Genomic DNA, 16,632 nt, shown 5'->3' with positions numbered 1-16,632 from the left:
AATATTAAATAAATTCTAACAACAGCTGATCAAGCTTAAACGTGCTGCTGTGGTTTCCCGTTCTGGCGCAAAGTGGGCGATAAACAAGAGAGACCGGACTTGCACCAGAAAAGCCAATCAGCTGATCACTGATCAGTTTCATGATTGAAGTAGCAACAGGAAAGGGAGAGGTGAGAATGAGAGAAGAGGCAGCTGACAGCGTAAAGACGCAGAATAACTCCAGCTTTGTGTCTTTTCCCATTGTAGCTGAAGTACGGGACAAACTGTGTTCCTTCTCAGCTAATTACAAAACGCGTAATATTTTCTCTGAATACGGGAGGATTCCGTTTTTTACTAATTAACCTTATGAATAAAATAAAGTTCACTATCAGTAACATCAAAGCACCCACCCAGCTGTATAGACACTTCGTCATGCTACCTAGCACGCAGTACGAGTTATTGTAACTGACTGTAAAAAGTCAACACAACGAAAATAAACTGCACCTAAACTTGGTTTATATCTGACCCAGATAGACTGCAGGTCATAACTTCTTACCTGAAGTTCAGTTCACCTCTCCTCCTCCTGCCTCTCCTTTCCCTCATCCATCTGTTGGCCTATGTGGTGTTTTTCCAGGTAGGATGGATTCCCAGAACACCACCACCAAACAACTGAGTTATTTTTACACATCTGCCAGCATCTGGCCAATCCACCACCTTTCATTGTTTATACCGTTACTGAAAAAAAATAAATCATCAGCCCATAAAAACAAAAAATCACCATCGGCCCACTGGGCAAATGTCCGGTGGGCCAATGGCCAGTGCAGCTATGACTATAACTACATTTGGAAGACAACCTTTCAAGGTCAGAGCAAAGTTTTTTGCAAATTTTTGAGAATGAATCTTTCCAATAAGACAGAGCTTGGATAAGTAAATGTAGGTGAGGTTTGTGTGTTTGTATTTCCAACATCTAAGCAGTCGCATAAATCACAAAAATCAACTCTCTTATGCGTCTGTCTCATTAATAAACTTAAACTGAAAATATTTTTCCATTTCTCTTTATTTGGGCTTCAGCATCCAAATCCCTTCCAATCCTGTCATCCTTTTATTTGAGCAACATTGTCTATCGATCCTGCAGGGTCCATTTTGTGCAGCAGAAAGTGTCCTTGCACCTGAGCAGCACTGATTTCAGAGTGTGTGGCTAAAGCGTGCTTGGCAAAGTGTTCTGCCTCAGAGGCCGGTTCGTCGGGATAAAATCGTCGGAACATCTGGGTGAGCTGCCAGTGGGTGCAATGCCCGATGTACTGCTTCAGATCAACACGGCCAGGTCGGATGAGCGCTGCGTCTAACCTGTGTGCAGATATCATACACAACGCTGGAAGTTAATGGCACTGAAAACACTTCTTATGTTTCACAAGTGAAAGAACAAGTTTTTGTAGCCATGACAAAAAGATTGTAATGTTCATTAAGGAAGCAGAGAGACGTGAGGAAGATGAGGTGATGAAGCTGATCATACAGGCAGGGATGAACAGGTAGGCGTGCACGGATTAATTTAAGATCTGAAGATAAAGTCAATCTAACATTTGATCATGTGATCAGTTATAGTTTATTAATGTATGTAAATTGTCACTATGGATACACGGTCTACTGTGCACATGCATATCAGACCTATGTACTCTGATACTGTGTCACACTGCACTACTCCTTTTTTCCCAGGACACTGGTTATGTCAATCCCTGTACTGCACTTATTTTATTGAGGTAGGCTGCTGTATCACAGCAATATCTCAACTTCACCAGCACTTGGTATGCAGCGCCACCTGCTGTTGGGGTCTTTTATTTTCTTCTAATTCTGTTTCAGTCTCTTCACTGCTTCAATTGTTTTTTTTACATTACATTTTTTACATTTACATTAGAAGCAGCTATATCAGTTTACATGTTGGTACAATGTCACTAAACACTCTTGGCTTCGAACAGTACCTGTCTATGAAGTTGGTAGTCATAAAAACTATTCGGGCCTCCGATGAAGCCACTCCGTCAAGAGAGTTCAGCAGTCCGCTGAAGGTCAGTCGTCCCATTCCCTGATAGGCCAGAGGGTCTGAGAGGCAACAGAAGAAAACACAGCTCAGTGACTTCAAAATTCACCTTCAAACCAGAATGTAACAAATCTGGTCAAATACAGCTTTACAGGTTGCTTCAGTACTGAATATCAGCCTGTTTTAAAACCACAGAGTGGAGCTGATGAACATCTGTGATGTTTTAAACATGTAAAAAGAAATATGTTTGATCGGTTCTGCTGCTCACTCTCAGTGGGAAGCAGGTCTCTGCTGACAAAGGCTGCATCGACATCCTCCAGGAGAATGATGCTCTGCTGCGGAGCCACACTCAGGAGGTGATTCAGGCGGTCGTCTGAAAGTGTTCGGTCACTCAGACTCATCAGACAGATGCTGTAGCCCAGCTCACCAGCCAGCGCCGTGCTGAAAAAACAGCAAGTTACACAGGCATTGGTGAGGTTACACGACGAGTACGCAGCAAGAAGAATAAACCCAAATAAAGCATATACTCACATAAAACTGCTCTTTCCACATCCGGGGGGGCCGTACAGCAGGTAGCCTCTTCTGTAGGGAATACCTGCACAGGTGAACAACCACCATCAGTAGAGGATTAATCACAAAAAACCCTAGAAATTCTTCTACAAAGTAGACAAATTAAAACGTTCGGTAACATTTTTCTTATTAGGTTTTTCTAGAGACCTTCCCTACTCTCGAACAGACTCTGGTAAGGAGTCGGACCAGACCTTCAGCAAAAATCCAAGGGGCTTTTAACAGAAGTGATGTTCATCAATAAAGCGATCAGAAAATCAGCAACTTCAACCAAGAATGGGCAAAGTACCCTGTGAGTAACAGTTTCATGATAACTCAGTTGTGTTCCTTTAATTGTGGTGATCAAGACATTATAATCATGATTAAAATTCATGTCATGTAACATTTTACCTCTATCTGTGTACCATTTGGGATTTCCAATGAAGTCCTTCACGTCATCTACAATCCTTTCTGCAACACCCACGTCCAGCACCACAGAGCTGAGGGGTCTGCGCCGCCGAGGAAAGCCGAAGGGCCGCCACTCTGCACCCATGGCCGTGTACATCACTGTCCTGCCTTCCTCCTGCTTCAGCGCCAGTTCTCTTGCTGCAAAACAGGAATGAAAGCTCAACTAAAAGCCCACTCAAGTATTTTGTCAAGTACAGTTAAGTCTGTAAGTATTTTAGACAAAACTTCACAACTTAGCCCATGTACACCACACACTGTGCACTGAAATTAAGCAATTAAGGGAGGAAACATCCAGACTTCGAGAAGCTACTCGGTGCAAACATTTGGAGGGATGAGCCTCAAATCCCAAAATGTTGATACTGTTCATCTGGATGTAAATGAGCCTCAAAATTCAATGTGATAATTCTGAAAATACATCTGCAATACAGGTGAAAATCTAACTATGTGCACACCTGACTTCATGTGTTGTTAAACTTACCTTCTTGTAAGATATTAAAGAAGATCTGTCTGTCTCTGCCTAAAGCTGTGAAAGTGACAGACTCCCAGGGGGTTCCGGTGTGCAGATCCACCATCTGCTTCTCCCTGGTTCTCTCCACCCTGATCCACTTCCTCCCATACCTGCAGACCACAACGGAAGTCAGTGTCACAGAGAAAGTGGCCAATCAGTTTAGAATACAGGTCTTATAGGTGTAGTGGTATGTGCTATACCAGATGATGTGGTTGCCAGGGCTCGGGTGAAAGTCAAACTGCGTGTGAACCCGTCCGCTCTCGTGCGCCAGGTAGGAGGTCTCCACGCTCAGGTGCTGCGTGTGTTTGGCGTGCTTGGTGATCCAGCTCAGCAGCCAGTTGTAGCTCTTGTCCCTGCTGGGCACCTCCAGAGTGATCATGTAGTGCCTGCGGAAGAAGATCATCCCCACCTGAGCCCCTTTCCTGGCAAGCGCCAGAGCTGTCCCGACCCCGACCAGTCCGAAGCCGGCTCCGAAGTACGGGTTGTCCTTCAAGCCGTCCAGAAAATCCGTCAGGGGCATGGTGACGGCTGCAGTGAGACTCTAGATACCCCCGCAAAAGGAGCTCATCTGAAGACCTGCGTAGTGCAGTAAATAAAGGTTATCGGTCTTTCTTCGTATCCTGACAGCTGCTTGTAGGCTGGAAATACATTTAGCGACAGTTAAGGCTACCCGACTGGCTAAATTACGACAGTTGCGTTGTTTTTTCCCTCGGACTTAATCTCTCACAGCTGCCACTGGTGACTTCATTCATTCTCGTGTTTAAACCTTCATTCAGCCACATAAAATCCCCAAGCGTGCAACGATGCTTCTGCACGGCGACCTTTACTACACTTCCTGTGTTTGATGGATACCGTTCCGACTTTCCACTGGCGCTCACAAATAATGGTCCCCCCTCCTTAGTAATCTATTTTTATGCTCACCTAATTTTGCTAACCTGTTAAGAGAATAACTACGCAACGGTGGTTAATGCACTCTGTGAATTTTAGTTTAAACGGCTTGAACCGCAACAGCGATGAAAAGCTAACATGGACGCAAAGACTTTGCGATGAGCGTCTCAAGAAGCTAATGAGGGTTAGCTCAGCTAGCATTAAACGCGATGTTATTATTGGCGTGTTTCAATCACTTTATATTATTAATCAGAGCGAGAAAAACTTCAGCTGCTGTAACTCACTGACAGCTAAGGATTTCTATAACAGGCAGTCAGTAAAAGTGGATTCAATGAGGCAGACGGTGCAGCCTTGCGGTTAAACACAGCTGTTGATGTTTTGTTTTTTGGATCCAAAGGACCGTGGAAACCCGGGCAGTAGGTCTGACTCTGAAGTTCATTTTCTACTGTAAGCACCTGCAATTTTGTGCATGTAACCGTGTACCTGTGATGTGTCTTATTACAGTTAGCACTAGTGCAGTAACTTCATCAGTATGAAAGACCACTATGTACTATCAAAGTTATATTAATATCAATATCTGTATGTCATTAATTTTTTCTATATATTATCCCTGATTAAAGGGTAAGTTATACAGTGGGGCAAAAAAGTATTTAGTCAGCCACCGATTGTGCAAGTTCCCCCACTTAAAATGATGACAGAGGTCAGTAATTTGCACCAGAGGTACACTTCAACTGTGAGAGACAGAATGTGAAAAAAAAATCCATGAATTCACATGGTAGGATTTGTAAAGAATTTATTCGTAAATCAGGGTGGAAAATAAGTATTTGGTCACCTCAAACAAGGAAAATCTCTGGCTCTCACAGACCTGTAACGTCTTCTGTAAGAAGCTTTTCTGTCCCCCACTCGTTACCTGTATGAATGGCACCTGTTTGAACTCATCATCTGTATAAAAGACACCTGTCCACAGCCTCAAACAGTCAGACTCCAAACGCCGCCATGGCCAAGACCAAAGAGCTTTCGAAGGACACCAGGAAAAGTATTGTAGACCTGCACCAGACTGGGAAGAGTGAATCTACAATAGGCAAGCAGCTTGGTGTGAAAAAATCAACTGTGGGAGCAATCATCAGAAAATGGAAGACATACAAGACCACTGATAATCTCCCTCGATCTGGGGCTCCACGCAAGATCTCATCCCGTGGGGTCAAAATGATCATGAGAACGGTGAGCAAAGATCCCAGAACCACACGGGGGGACCTGGTGAATGACCTGCAGAGAGCTGGGACCAAAGTAACAAAGGTCACCATCAGTAACACACTACAACGGCAGGGAATCAAATCCCGCAGTGCCAGACGTGTTCCGCTGCTGAAGCCAGTGCATGTCCAGGCCCGTCTGAAGTTTGTCAGAGAGCACATGGATGATACAGCAGAGGATTGGGAGAATGTCATTTGGTCAGACGAAACCAAAGTAGAACTTTTTGGTATAAACTCAACTCGTCGTGTTTGGAGGAAGAAGAATACTGAGTTGCATCCCAAGAACACCATACCTACTGTGAAGCATGGGGGTGGAAACATCATGCTATGGGGCTGTTTTTCTGCCAAGGGGACAGGACGACTGATCCGTGTTAAGGACAGAATGAATGGGGCCATGTATCGTGAGATTTTGAGCCAAAACCTCCTTCCATCAGTGAGAACTTTGAAGATGAAACGAGGCTGGGTCTTCCAACATGACAATGATCCAAAACACACCGCCCGGGCAACAAAGGAGTGGCTCCGTAAGAAGCATTTGAAAGTCCTGGAGTGGCCTAGCCAGTCTCCAGACCTCAACCCCATAGAAAATCTGAGGCGGGAGTTGAAAGTCCGTGTTGCTCGGCGACAGCCCAAAACATCACTGCTCTCGAGAAGATCTGCATGGAGGAATGGGCCAAAATACCAGCTACTGTGTGTGCAAACCTGGTAAAGACCTATAGTAAACGTTTGACCTCTGTTATTGCCAACAAAGGTTATGTTACAAAGTATTGAGTTGTATTTTTGTTATTGACCAAATACTTATTTTCCACCCTAATTTACGAATAAATTCTTTACAAATCCTACCATGTGGATTCATGGATTTTTTTTTCACATTCTGTCTCTCACAGTTGAAGTGTACCTCTGGTGCAAATTACTGACCTCTGTCATCATTTTAAGTGGGGGAACTTGCACAATCGGTAGCTGACTAAATACTTTTTTGCCCCACTGTATGCTACAGTGGGGACATTTGGAAGTCTGTGGGTTTTCAGCTTGAAAAGTTCGGGTGTTATCAGTGCATTTCCAGCAACTATGATCATATCAGCACCATTAAGATACCACTTTATTCCAGACTTTTTTTTTTATCTACATGCACAAAATATATATCAAAGTCTAATACTGAGCTGTTGGGCGGGAGGAAAAGAGGAAGACCACCGACAAGACTCATGGATGTAGTGAAGGAGGACATGCAGAGGGTTGGTGTGACAGAGGAGGATGCAGGTTCTACTGTGTTTTCACATGCTGGGAATTAATATCCCATATCATAGTTCAGGAGTGAGATGACAAATGGAACAAAAGAAAAAGCAAACCCTTAATAATGTTTGATTTAAACAAAAAAAAAGAAGTTCTGAATAATATCAAAACTAAAAGCAAAACAGGAATTCACAAGAGTGCGAGAAGGACAAGGAACAGACAGCCCAACACCAAGAACGAACAGGGTTATTTATACACACATGGAGTGATTGGTCGTTAAACACAGATGTGAAACTAATCAGAATACTTTATTGATCCCTGGGGGAAATTATTTTTTGTTACAGTGCTCCATTATAAACCAACATTAAGACAAGACAGACAATACACTAACTAAGAATAGTACAATATATACATATATATACATACATAAGTCACTCAATGAGCTGATGCATACAGTCAGAAAGGACTGAAAAGGACAGGAATGTTATAGAGTGATGTTTAACTTGTGCATGTGTACCCTAACATGATATTAAATTGTTGTGAAATTTTAAGGCTTTACTCTTTATTTTTTTTAGACACAATGGAGACGATGGATTTTCATTGTGAAAAATGTGGACAGAGCTTTTCAGACAGCGGCATGTTTGCCTCTCACCCCTGTTCACAAAGACAAATCGCTTCATCCAGTAAAGTGCAGCTGGACAGATTCAAGTGTTCTCGGTGTGCTGAGGTCTTTTCCAAACCAGCTGCTCTTAAACATCACTTTAAAACCAGCCACAGTGACCCAGACCTGACAGGCCCGTTCTCCTGCTCTGAGAAAGGCTGCTACTTCAGTGTCTCGGACCGTGACGAGTATCAAGCCCACATAATGTCTACACATGGCCTCACTCTTGTGCCCTGCACCTACCGGGCTTGTAAAAAGTCATTCCTTACACAAGCTGAGATGGAAAGCCATCGGAAAGGACACATGCCCTTTGGCTGCTTTCACTGCCAGTTTGTCTCTCAAAATGCTAAAACCCTGAATGGCCACCTCTTGGAACACAAATATCTACCAAATAATGCTCAAGGTAAGTGGGCCCTGCGGGGAGGTGGAACTCTCATACCTTCAAACCTTAGCTGTAAGATGGAAATTATGATTATTTTCTCTTAGGGAATGAGCAGGAGCCAACACCGATGGGCTATAAGGAAAGCTGCTTGTCTGAGGTCAGCGTGTCACAAAGAAAAAATCGAGCTTGTGGGCCAGAGGAACAACCTGAGAGGCCAGGTGGCATGAAAGACACGACTTTAGCAGGAGATGCTACATCAGTGCCATCCAAAGGTAAGAACACCTATTATCTGCTTAGTGGATTATTATGGTGACCACTGTAATCAGCTACAACATTAAATCTGACAGTCTGCTTGAACACAGTGGCTCCTGGGCACTCACATGGAAGTCACTTTGACATGATTCTCCTAATTCTGATACATTTGATTTGTATAGTACCAATTGGCACTTTATACACGTGTCAATGATCCTACACTTTGCAGACATTTTCACTAGATGGAGCTTTAGCCAGATGTAGAAGTCATCAAGTAACACCTTTTTTGGGGTTGTATATTGTTTTCTCTTCTTTACTTTTGCACCTTTGTGGTCCAGCTACCCAATTTCGCAGTGCAAGAAACTGCAAAATGACAATCAAAAGCTCTGAGTCTCTAAGATCAAGTCGCTGGTTCTTTGTTATCTCGCCTGCTTCTTCACACCCCTCCCCTGACACTGTTGGTTCCACCATTATGAATTTCTTCCCTCCAGGAAACCACATCATCATCTATTCTGAGATTAGTGTATACCCAGGTTGACCTTCATCCTGCTGTCCTTGTACAACAGGTTCTGCCTGATACTGGCCTGTGCCTCTATAATAAAAATGATGCTGTTCAGTTGCAGTTTTCATTTGACTCAATATCCTTTCCTGCTCTAGGACCTCCTAAAGTGCTGTTACCACTGTTTATACCCTAATTGTGCTAATGTTCCTCTCTCTCCACATAACTGGTTGACTGGTCAAGTTAGGATGTTATAAGCTTATTCAAGTAGGAAGGAAATGCTCCACCCTCCACAGTCCAAGTCACGTGATGGCACTTCCTCAAAGATTTGTAATTCTTCCTAGACAAAGCCAATGATGCCTCACGAGACAATATTTGGCAAAAGTGGGGGAAAAAAAATCTGTAACAGGAAAAGTCCTCCAGCAGACTGCAAAGGGAAAGAGGAGAATGAGAAGAAACAGTACAGTAGATGGACAACAAACGAAACTATGGTAGAGTAGGCAAACATTAATGACATGCAATAGTAGTACACAAACACAGGAGTGAAGATGTGATTGAAACATTTAGTTGCAAAGTTGAGGAAAGGTTCAGGTCCACCCTGTATGGCCTTAATTTAAAGGTTAATCAGAAAGGAATGTCCAAAGCCTGCTATTAAAAGTAGACGTGGTCTCCTCAATGCAAACCAGAAGTTAGTTTCATAGTAGACAAAATCTTGTTGGTGGCAACCCCCCAAGCAGGACAGTGACCCTTGTCTTACCACAAAAAACTGCAGAGCTCATGGCTTTCCTGAACTCCAGAGTCCTAAATCCTGTTCTCAATGATCCTACTGATATGTGCTGGAACAATTCGGATCCAGAGAGGCCTTATTTTATAATCTCAAAGTTGTTGCCAAAGTCGCAGTACAGACACCCGTTGGAGTCCCACATCAATGCCCTGAAAGCTAGGAGCTCTTTTGATGCCACAAAAGAGACCTACACATTATTAGACAGATGTTGTGAGTGATTGGTGCCCATCACAAGTGGTTTATTACAAAAAAACCCATCTCTCATTACTGTTTAACATGACATAAAAGATCTGTTCTTTAATCAAAATGACAGAGAAGGAAAAAACAGTAAACAATGCAAAATATAAACTGTAACAAAGACAACCCATTATAAGATAAGATAAGATAACCTTTATTAGTCCCACACGTGGGAAATTTGTTTTGTCACAGCAGGAAGTGGACAGTGCAAAAGTTATGAGGCAAAAATTAGAATACAATAAGAATAAATACAGTACACAACTGTACAGAATAGAATAAAATACTATATACAGTAGAATAAAATAAAATAAATATACAATAAGATAAAAATAGAATACAAATACAAATACTATATACACAACTGAGTGAAAATACAACGATGACAGAAAGGATTATTGCACTTAGTATTATTGCATATTATTCTTGTAAACGTATATTTAAACTAACATTTTCAATTTGTTTCTATTTAACAGAGTACCTTGCAGAGGGATCAGAGCACATCTATCGCACCCACACCTGCCCTAAGTGTCGTCGCTGCTTCAAGATGCGCTCTCACCTCCAGGAGCACCTTCGTTTGCATTTCCCCGACCCAAGCCTCCAGTGTCCCACCTGCAAGCGTTACTTCACCAGCAAGAGCAAGCTGCGTGTTCACAGGCTCAGAGAGGCCGGCGAAAAGATCCACCGGTGCCACTTGTGCGAGTATTCCGCCGTGGAGAGGAGCTCAATCCGGCGCCATCTAATCAGCGTGCACGCCGGAGATGGCGAAAACGGTTACAGCTACATTTGTCCGACCTGTGGGGGAAGCTTTCGCCTGAGCAGCGCATTGAAGGCTCACATGAAGTCACATAACATCCCGTCTGACAGCCAACCCTTGGCCTGCTTTCAGGAGGGTTGTTCTTTCCAGAGTTCTCATCACAAAGACCTCATTAGACACTCTGCCGAGGCTCACGGAGTCAAAGCAGTGGAATGCCGTCATCACGCCTGCGGCGCCCTCTTTAAAAGCGAGACAGACATGGATGATCATTATCGGACGCACCTCGCCTATCACTGCTCAGAGTGCGATTTTTCTTGCTCCAATAAAACAGTCTTCCTCCAGCACCAGCGGCTCGGTCATGCAGGGCCTGAAAAGCTCAGCTGCGACTTCTGCTCCTTTGTCACGTTCAACCCCGTGGAGTTTGAGCAGCACCTCGGGCATCTGCACGCCAACGAGAAGATCCACCGCTGCTCTCAGTGCAGCTACGTGACCTCGCACAAACGGGGTTTGAAGCGGCACATGCTCATGCACAGTGGTGAGGATGGGTTTGGTCACATGAATCCTGCCTTAAAGTCTGGGCATTTCTCCCTTGTGACACAATAACTCTTAAACTTGTTTTTCCTCTTTAAGGTGAGAGGCCCCACAAGTGCAGCCTGTGTGAGTTCAAGTGCCGAGATGAGTCCTACCTGTCCAAACACATGCTCACTCACTCAGATGATAAGAACTTCATGTGTGCCGAATGTGGATACGTCACCAAATGGAAACACTACCTTAACGTCCACATGAGGAAACATGCAGGGGACCTTAGGTACGCACTCAAGAGGTTTCTTACACATCTTTGTTATATTTTAATTTTGGATCTGTTGTGTAAGCTGAGTTTCTTAAGAGCGCAACACCAGAATGCACAGCTGTGGGTCTTTAAGGTGGGGAACAGTGGAGGTGGAAGAAGCATTGTTGGTTCTAGATTCAATACTTCCTGTTTCCTCTCCTAGGTATCCCTGTGATCAGTGTCCATATCGCTGTCACCGCATGGACCAGCTAAACAGCCACAAATTACGGCACCAAGCCAAATCACTCATGTGTGAGATCTGCGCTTACGCCTGCAAGCGCAAATATGAGCTTCGAAACCATATGTTGGCCAAACACTCCGGAAAGGACAGACAGTCTGCCGTGTTCAAGTGCAAATACTGTATGTACACCACCTGCTACCGTCAGGCGCTTCAGAATCACGAGAACTGCAAACACACCAAGCTGAAAGAGTTTCGTTGCGCCCTTTGCTTCTACTCCTCCTTTAGCAGCATCAGCCTTTTCCTTCACAAGAGGAAAACACATGGGTACGTGCCCGGGGACAAAGCGTGGCTGGACAACTACGCTGCAAAGGAGAAGGAGAGGAGCTCGGCTGAATTCATGCAGGATTTTTACAACAAGCCTTCAGTTACTCACAAGCTGCCTGAAGGACCTCCACCTTCTGGTACTCCTGAAGGTCAAAGAGACCAAGTCCTGCCTTACCACGATGGCAGCAGAGAAACGTCTCCTGCTTCACAACCTGAGGAAGTTTTTGACGTTGTTTCTCAGGAGACCATTACAGAAAGTCCTTCGCCCATCGGCAGTCCTGAGGAATACTGTACCCTCGTTCTAACTGCACTCTCCACCTCTGACTTTCAAACCCCCTCTGAAAACTCTGAAAGGGTTCCTACTTTAGATTCTAACAGGCCCGAGGCGTCACAAGTAAAAGCAGACCTCTCATCAGAGGAACATGATGAAGATATACATGATAGCTACGAGCCTCTAAATAACACAGCTGAACTGGTTGAGCCCGGAGATTGTCAGACACCTGACAGAAACTGTGAAACAATCAGTCCTACTTTTCCACCTGAGCACAGTCAGCCATTACAATCTGAGGTGCGTCTGAATGCTATGAAAAAGTATGACAAGGACCAAGCAGAAGCCATGGTGTTAGAGGGACGGGTGCAGATGCTCGTGGTGCCAGCTGAAGGTGTTTACCGCTGTGAGAAATGCTCTTATGTCACCTGCAGAGAGAGTGCTTTGAAGCACCACTGCCAAGCTCTGTGCCAGGGCAGGATGAAGGGCCACAAGTGTCAGGCCTGCGGTGCGCAGTTCAAGCAGAGGCGGGGCCTCGATGGCCACCTTAAAAAGAAGTGCCCAGCCATGCCACGGAAAACGAGGACATTTGTAGGCATTTCAGAAACAAGTGTTGCTCCAAAGGAGAGCTGTACTGTAGATCAGGAGGGATCCAATTCAGATCAGACAGAGCAAAATAAAATTTCCACTGATCCTGAGTGTTCATCTCATTCTAAGACCTTTGTTAATGATGATGCTGCTACATCCAGTGCATCTGAAAACCAGCAAACCGAAAGTCAGAAGAAACTGATCTCCAGTAACAAACAGCAAAAGTCCCTTTATAGTAAAAAGGGTGGGAAATTCAGATGCAAGCTGTGCAGCTTCTCATCCGTCAGGCTCATAACAATTAAACGGCACCTCTCGACCTGCAGAAGAAGATTCAGGAAAAGGGAGAATGAGACCAATTCTGAAACAGGTGATGAAGGTGGGAATGACTCAATCAAAGAAAGAGAAGAGCTGGTGGAGAAACTCGACGAAGATCTTGTAAAAGTTTCTAAGAAACGTCAAATTTTTGGCTGTCCAAGCTGTGCATTTAAGTGCAGTCAGAAGAGAGCTTTAGACAGCCATGAAAGAAAAGGCTGCATGAGGCCTGGTGAAGTACAGTGCGCTCTCTGTTCATTTGTAGCCAAATCTAAAGTTTCTTTGACCCGACACAGTTTATGTAGTCATGGCAAGGAAAAGTTCGGTGCTGCCAAACCCAAACGTTTGCACTGCCAGCACTGCACTTTCAGCTGCAAACAGCAGCGCTGCATGACGCAGCACATTGCACTCAAACACAAAGGTGCACGACCTCACCGCTGCCGCTTCTGCCCCTTCAGCACCACGCGGCGCTACCGCTTGGAAGAGCACGAGTCTCTCCACACAGGTGTCGGCCGTCACCGCTGTGACGTGTGTGACAAAACCTTTGGGGCGGTGACCAAATTGCGCCAACACAAGAGACGCATTCACGACAAACTGCCCACGCACTTCTGCTCGTTGTGCGACTTCAGCAGCTACACGCTCGACGACGTGAGACGCCACAACCGCAGATGCCACACGGGGGAGCTGCAGCACGTTTGCACCCACTGTGACGCTCAGTTTAGCTCAGAGGTCGCTTTGAGAAACCACTGCAAGCGTGTGCACCAGCTCCAGGTGCGTTTCTCATGCAAGCAGTGTGACTACACCTGCAGCAGCGACATCACACTAAGGGCCCACCAGCAGAGCAAGCACCCCCAGGTGAAATGCAACACCTGCCAGGAGTCATTTGAAACTAAGGAAAGCCTCGAGCTTCATCAGAGAGCTCACCTGGCGCATCAGTGTCACGTGTGTCCCTTTGCTACCAAAACGAGGCAGCTGCTGGCTCAGCACCTCTTGAGCGAACATGAGGAGGGACCTGCGGAGGACAAGGCACTGAGGTGCAGCACCTGCCAGTTTGCTTGTCACCATCAGCTGGTCCTGGAGCAGCACCTCCGCTCGCACGGAACCAAGCGCTTGTACAAATGCACCGACTGCCAGTACTCGACCCGGAACAAGCAGAAGATCACGTGGCACATTCGCATCCACACTGGGGAGAAGCCTTACAGCTGTGAGGAGTGCAGCTACACTTGCACCGATCCATCGAGGCTGAAGGTACCAAACAAGCTTCCATAGATCCCAGACAGTTGGTTCTGTTCATCTGTATCCACGTCCACTGAAAAAACTTCTATCGACACGTTGCTTTTAGATAATGCAGGATGCTAAATATTCAAAGCAACTTTATTACTAAAAAAACAAGTCAAACAAGCAAAGCTGGCTGGAGAGTTTGTTAATACAACTTAAAGGGTTAACTTGGACTAAGACACAAGCTTGGAAAACAGGAGGGTGAACAAACCCACAAGTGGGCAAAAACTGAGGGGAGGAAGGAGCTGAATGTAGGCTGGGGATGGATTGGATTGAAGTAATAGCCAGTAATGATAGGCTAGGTGAGGACAGAAACCACAGTAAGACATCAGAGAAAAACAAAACAGGACTAACTAAAATATCAAATACAGAGACATTACACGGCACGTTAAACAGAGGCAGTGGAGCACAAAAGTAGCTTAAAGTTGAGACAGAGAAATGGCGAGGAAACTAAAAACACAAGAAGGAATAAAAAAAACAGGTTTTGAATCTCAATAAAAACAAAAGAATTAAAAATGTAATTTATAAATAGTGGTGTGTACTTTCAAGCAGGATTTAGGCTCCAGGTGTCTTCACAGTTAAACTTGGCTTTTCCGTATTATGAAGATGTTCATTTCATGCCAGCGTGCATCAACTTGGCATCTTATGCTGCAGAAATAATGTGATCTGGAGCTGGTTATGTTTGAGATTGGAAATCAGCAGGTTTACTGACCAGTCAGTTCCCTGGAAGATGGCATCATTTGTAGCTAGAATCATAAATCCGGGTTAGTATAGTTTGAGTTAGTGAAATGATAAACATTTCATCTAACTATTGAGCCTGATTTCTGATCTTAGGCTCACAGAAGCCAGATGAGTTAAATTTGCTTTATAGCACAGAACAGGACCAAGAGCAGTAAATGGGAACAAAACGCAGTAAAAACTAAACGGGTATCTGTAAGACGACAACAAAACCGCTGAGACCAACATGTTAAAAACAAAGAACGATGGCAGAAGCGTTTACAGTGTCTCTGGTTGTGTAGTTACTTATTGAGGCTCATTTTGAGTCTTTCCATGAAATGGAGCACAATGAAAGCAATAACAGGTCCCTTTTATTTTATTTTTAATGTTTTTATAGCTTCACATGAGAGTTCACCAAGAAGAGAAGAAGTACCTTTGTCCAGAGTGTGGCTACAAGTGCAAATGGGCGACTCAGCTGAAATACCACATGACCAAGCACACAGGTATCAGAGGTGGCTGTTTTCACCCCTAAAAATGCAGCTGAAGAGCTGCTGTTGGAAAATGAGACGTTACATTTATTTACCATACAGCTCAGGCAGATATGATGGTTATAAACTGAACACAAAACACAAACTGACAGTCCACATGCTTATCTGATGTATCCAAACAGCATACTGGACAGTCTAATTTAGGAGTGTCAATCATAAGGCCCGGGTGCCAAAATCAGTCCAGCCCACTGGAAAGCTTTAGAAATTCCCATATACACACAATCAGTTAAATAGCTCCTTCTAGTGGTCAGGGGTGAAAACAAACCAAATGTCTCCTGCAGAAAGGCATAAAGTGAAAGTTTCTAATTTAATGTTGCAATATGTCTAAGTTATAAAGTGATTTGGTTACATTTTTAAATAATGTTTGTCATCTGCAGGAGAGAAGCCATACACCTGTGATGAGTGCGACTACCGCACCAACAGAGCAGACGCCCTCCGCGCACACTGCGACACACAGCACTGTGATGTGCGCCCTTATGTTTGCGAGAAGTGCGGCAAAGCCTTCAAGACTAGCTTCATACTGAAGACCCACCAGCGCCAGCACAGCGACGACAGGCCATACACGTGCGGTTTGTGCCAAAAGGCTTTCAGGTGGCCTGCGGGTCTCAGACATCACTACCTGTCTCACACCAAGCAGCAACCTTTCAGCTGTCGCCACTGCTCCTACAGAGCCAAGCAGAAGTTCCAGGTGGTCAAGCATCTGCAAAGGCATCATCCAAACATGCCAGCAGAGGAAGGTGTGGTAAGAGACTCAGAAGCTGGAGGCCTCACCCTGAAGGAGGCTCTCGAGGGGACTCTGGATAAAAGAGCAGAAGAAGCAGCCAATGAGCTGCTTCCACCAGCCAGAGAGGTACAGGAGGTTGCTGAAGAGGTCGAGCTAGGATTAAACCCTGAAGAGAGAGAGTAACTGGTGACATAGCTGGTAAATACTGATGTTTGATTAGTTGATTTTAATGTCTTGCCAAGCCTAATAAGACACTTAGTACACATATTAAGAGAGAATGTAAAGACGGGTCATTTATTTGAACAATAAACAGTTTTTTTATATCCTATCTTGTGATAATTTCCTATAATCAGAATATAATTGTATTAATGAGAAAATCACCATATGAGATGCCAC

At 44.5% G+C, this 16,632-nt stretch overlaps 2 protein-coding genes across 3 annotated transcripts; one reads left to right on the top strand and one right to left on the bottom strand.

The window, feature by feature from the left end:
• Window positions 1–920: 920 nt before the first annotated feature.
• On the bottom strand, window positions 921–4,765 carry bcs1l (BCS1 ubiquinol-cytochrome c reductase complex chaperone). 2 transcript variants are annotated; one of them, XM_085434572.1, is made up of 8 exons: window positions 4,706–4,765; window positions 3,734–4,109; window positions 3,504–3,643; window positions 2,969–3,163; window positions 2,543–2,606; window positions 2,280–2,452; window positions 1,956–2,073; window positions 921–1,326 (listed from the first exon to the last, which is right to left on the bottom strand). In XM_085434572.1, exons 2-8 carry the CDS (start codon window positions 4,051–4,053, stop codon window positions 1,074–1,076), a joined length of 1,263 nt encoding a protein of 420 aa, XP_085290698.1. In that variant the 5' UTR covers window positions 4,054–4,109; window positions 4,706–4,765; the 3' UTR covers window positions 921–1,073. The 2 variants fall into 2 exon arrangements, with proteins under 2 accessions (XP_085290698.1, XP_085290697.1); XM_085434571.1 differs by lacking the exon at window positions 4,706–4,765 and adding an exon at window positions 4,455–4,516.
• Window positions 4,766–4,813: 48 nt separating this feature from the next.
• Window positions 4,814–16,564, top strand: znf142 (zinc finger protein 142). Its single transcript, XM_085434569.1, has 8 exons — window positions 4,814–4,868; window positions 7,474–7,962; window positions 8,046–8,213; window positions 10,187–11,002; window positions 11,098–11,275; window positions 11,460–14,217; window positions 15,362–15,467; window positions 15,890–16,564. Exons 2-8 carry the CDS (start codon window positions 7,479–7,481, stop codon window positions 16,417–16,419), a joined length of 5,040 nt encoding a protein of 1,679 aa, XP_085290695.1. The 5' UTR covers window positions 4,814–4,868; window positions 7,474–7,478; the 3' UTR covers window positions 16,420–16,564.
• Window positions 16,565–16,632: the final 68 nt, after the last annotated feature.

This window comes from Copadichromis virginalis, linkage group LG16 (genome assembly GCF_057382275.1).
Source record: "Copadichromis virginalis isolate Kocher_CV1m ecotype Utaka linkage group LG16, C_Virginalis_male_GT1.1, whole genome shotgun sequence".
Lineage (NCBI taxonomy): Eukaryota > Metazoa > Chordata > Actinopteri > Cichliformes > Cichlidae > Copadichromis > Copadichromis virginalis.
This window is presented reverse-complemented; position numbering and strand designations above follow the sequence as displayed.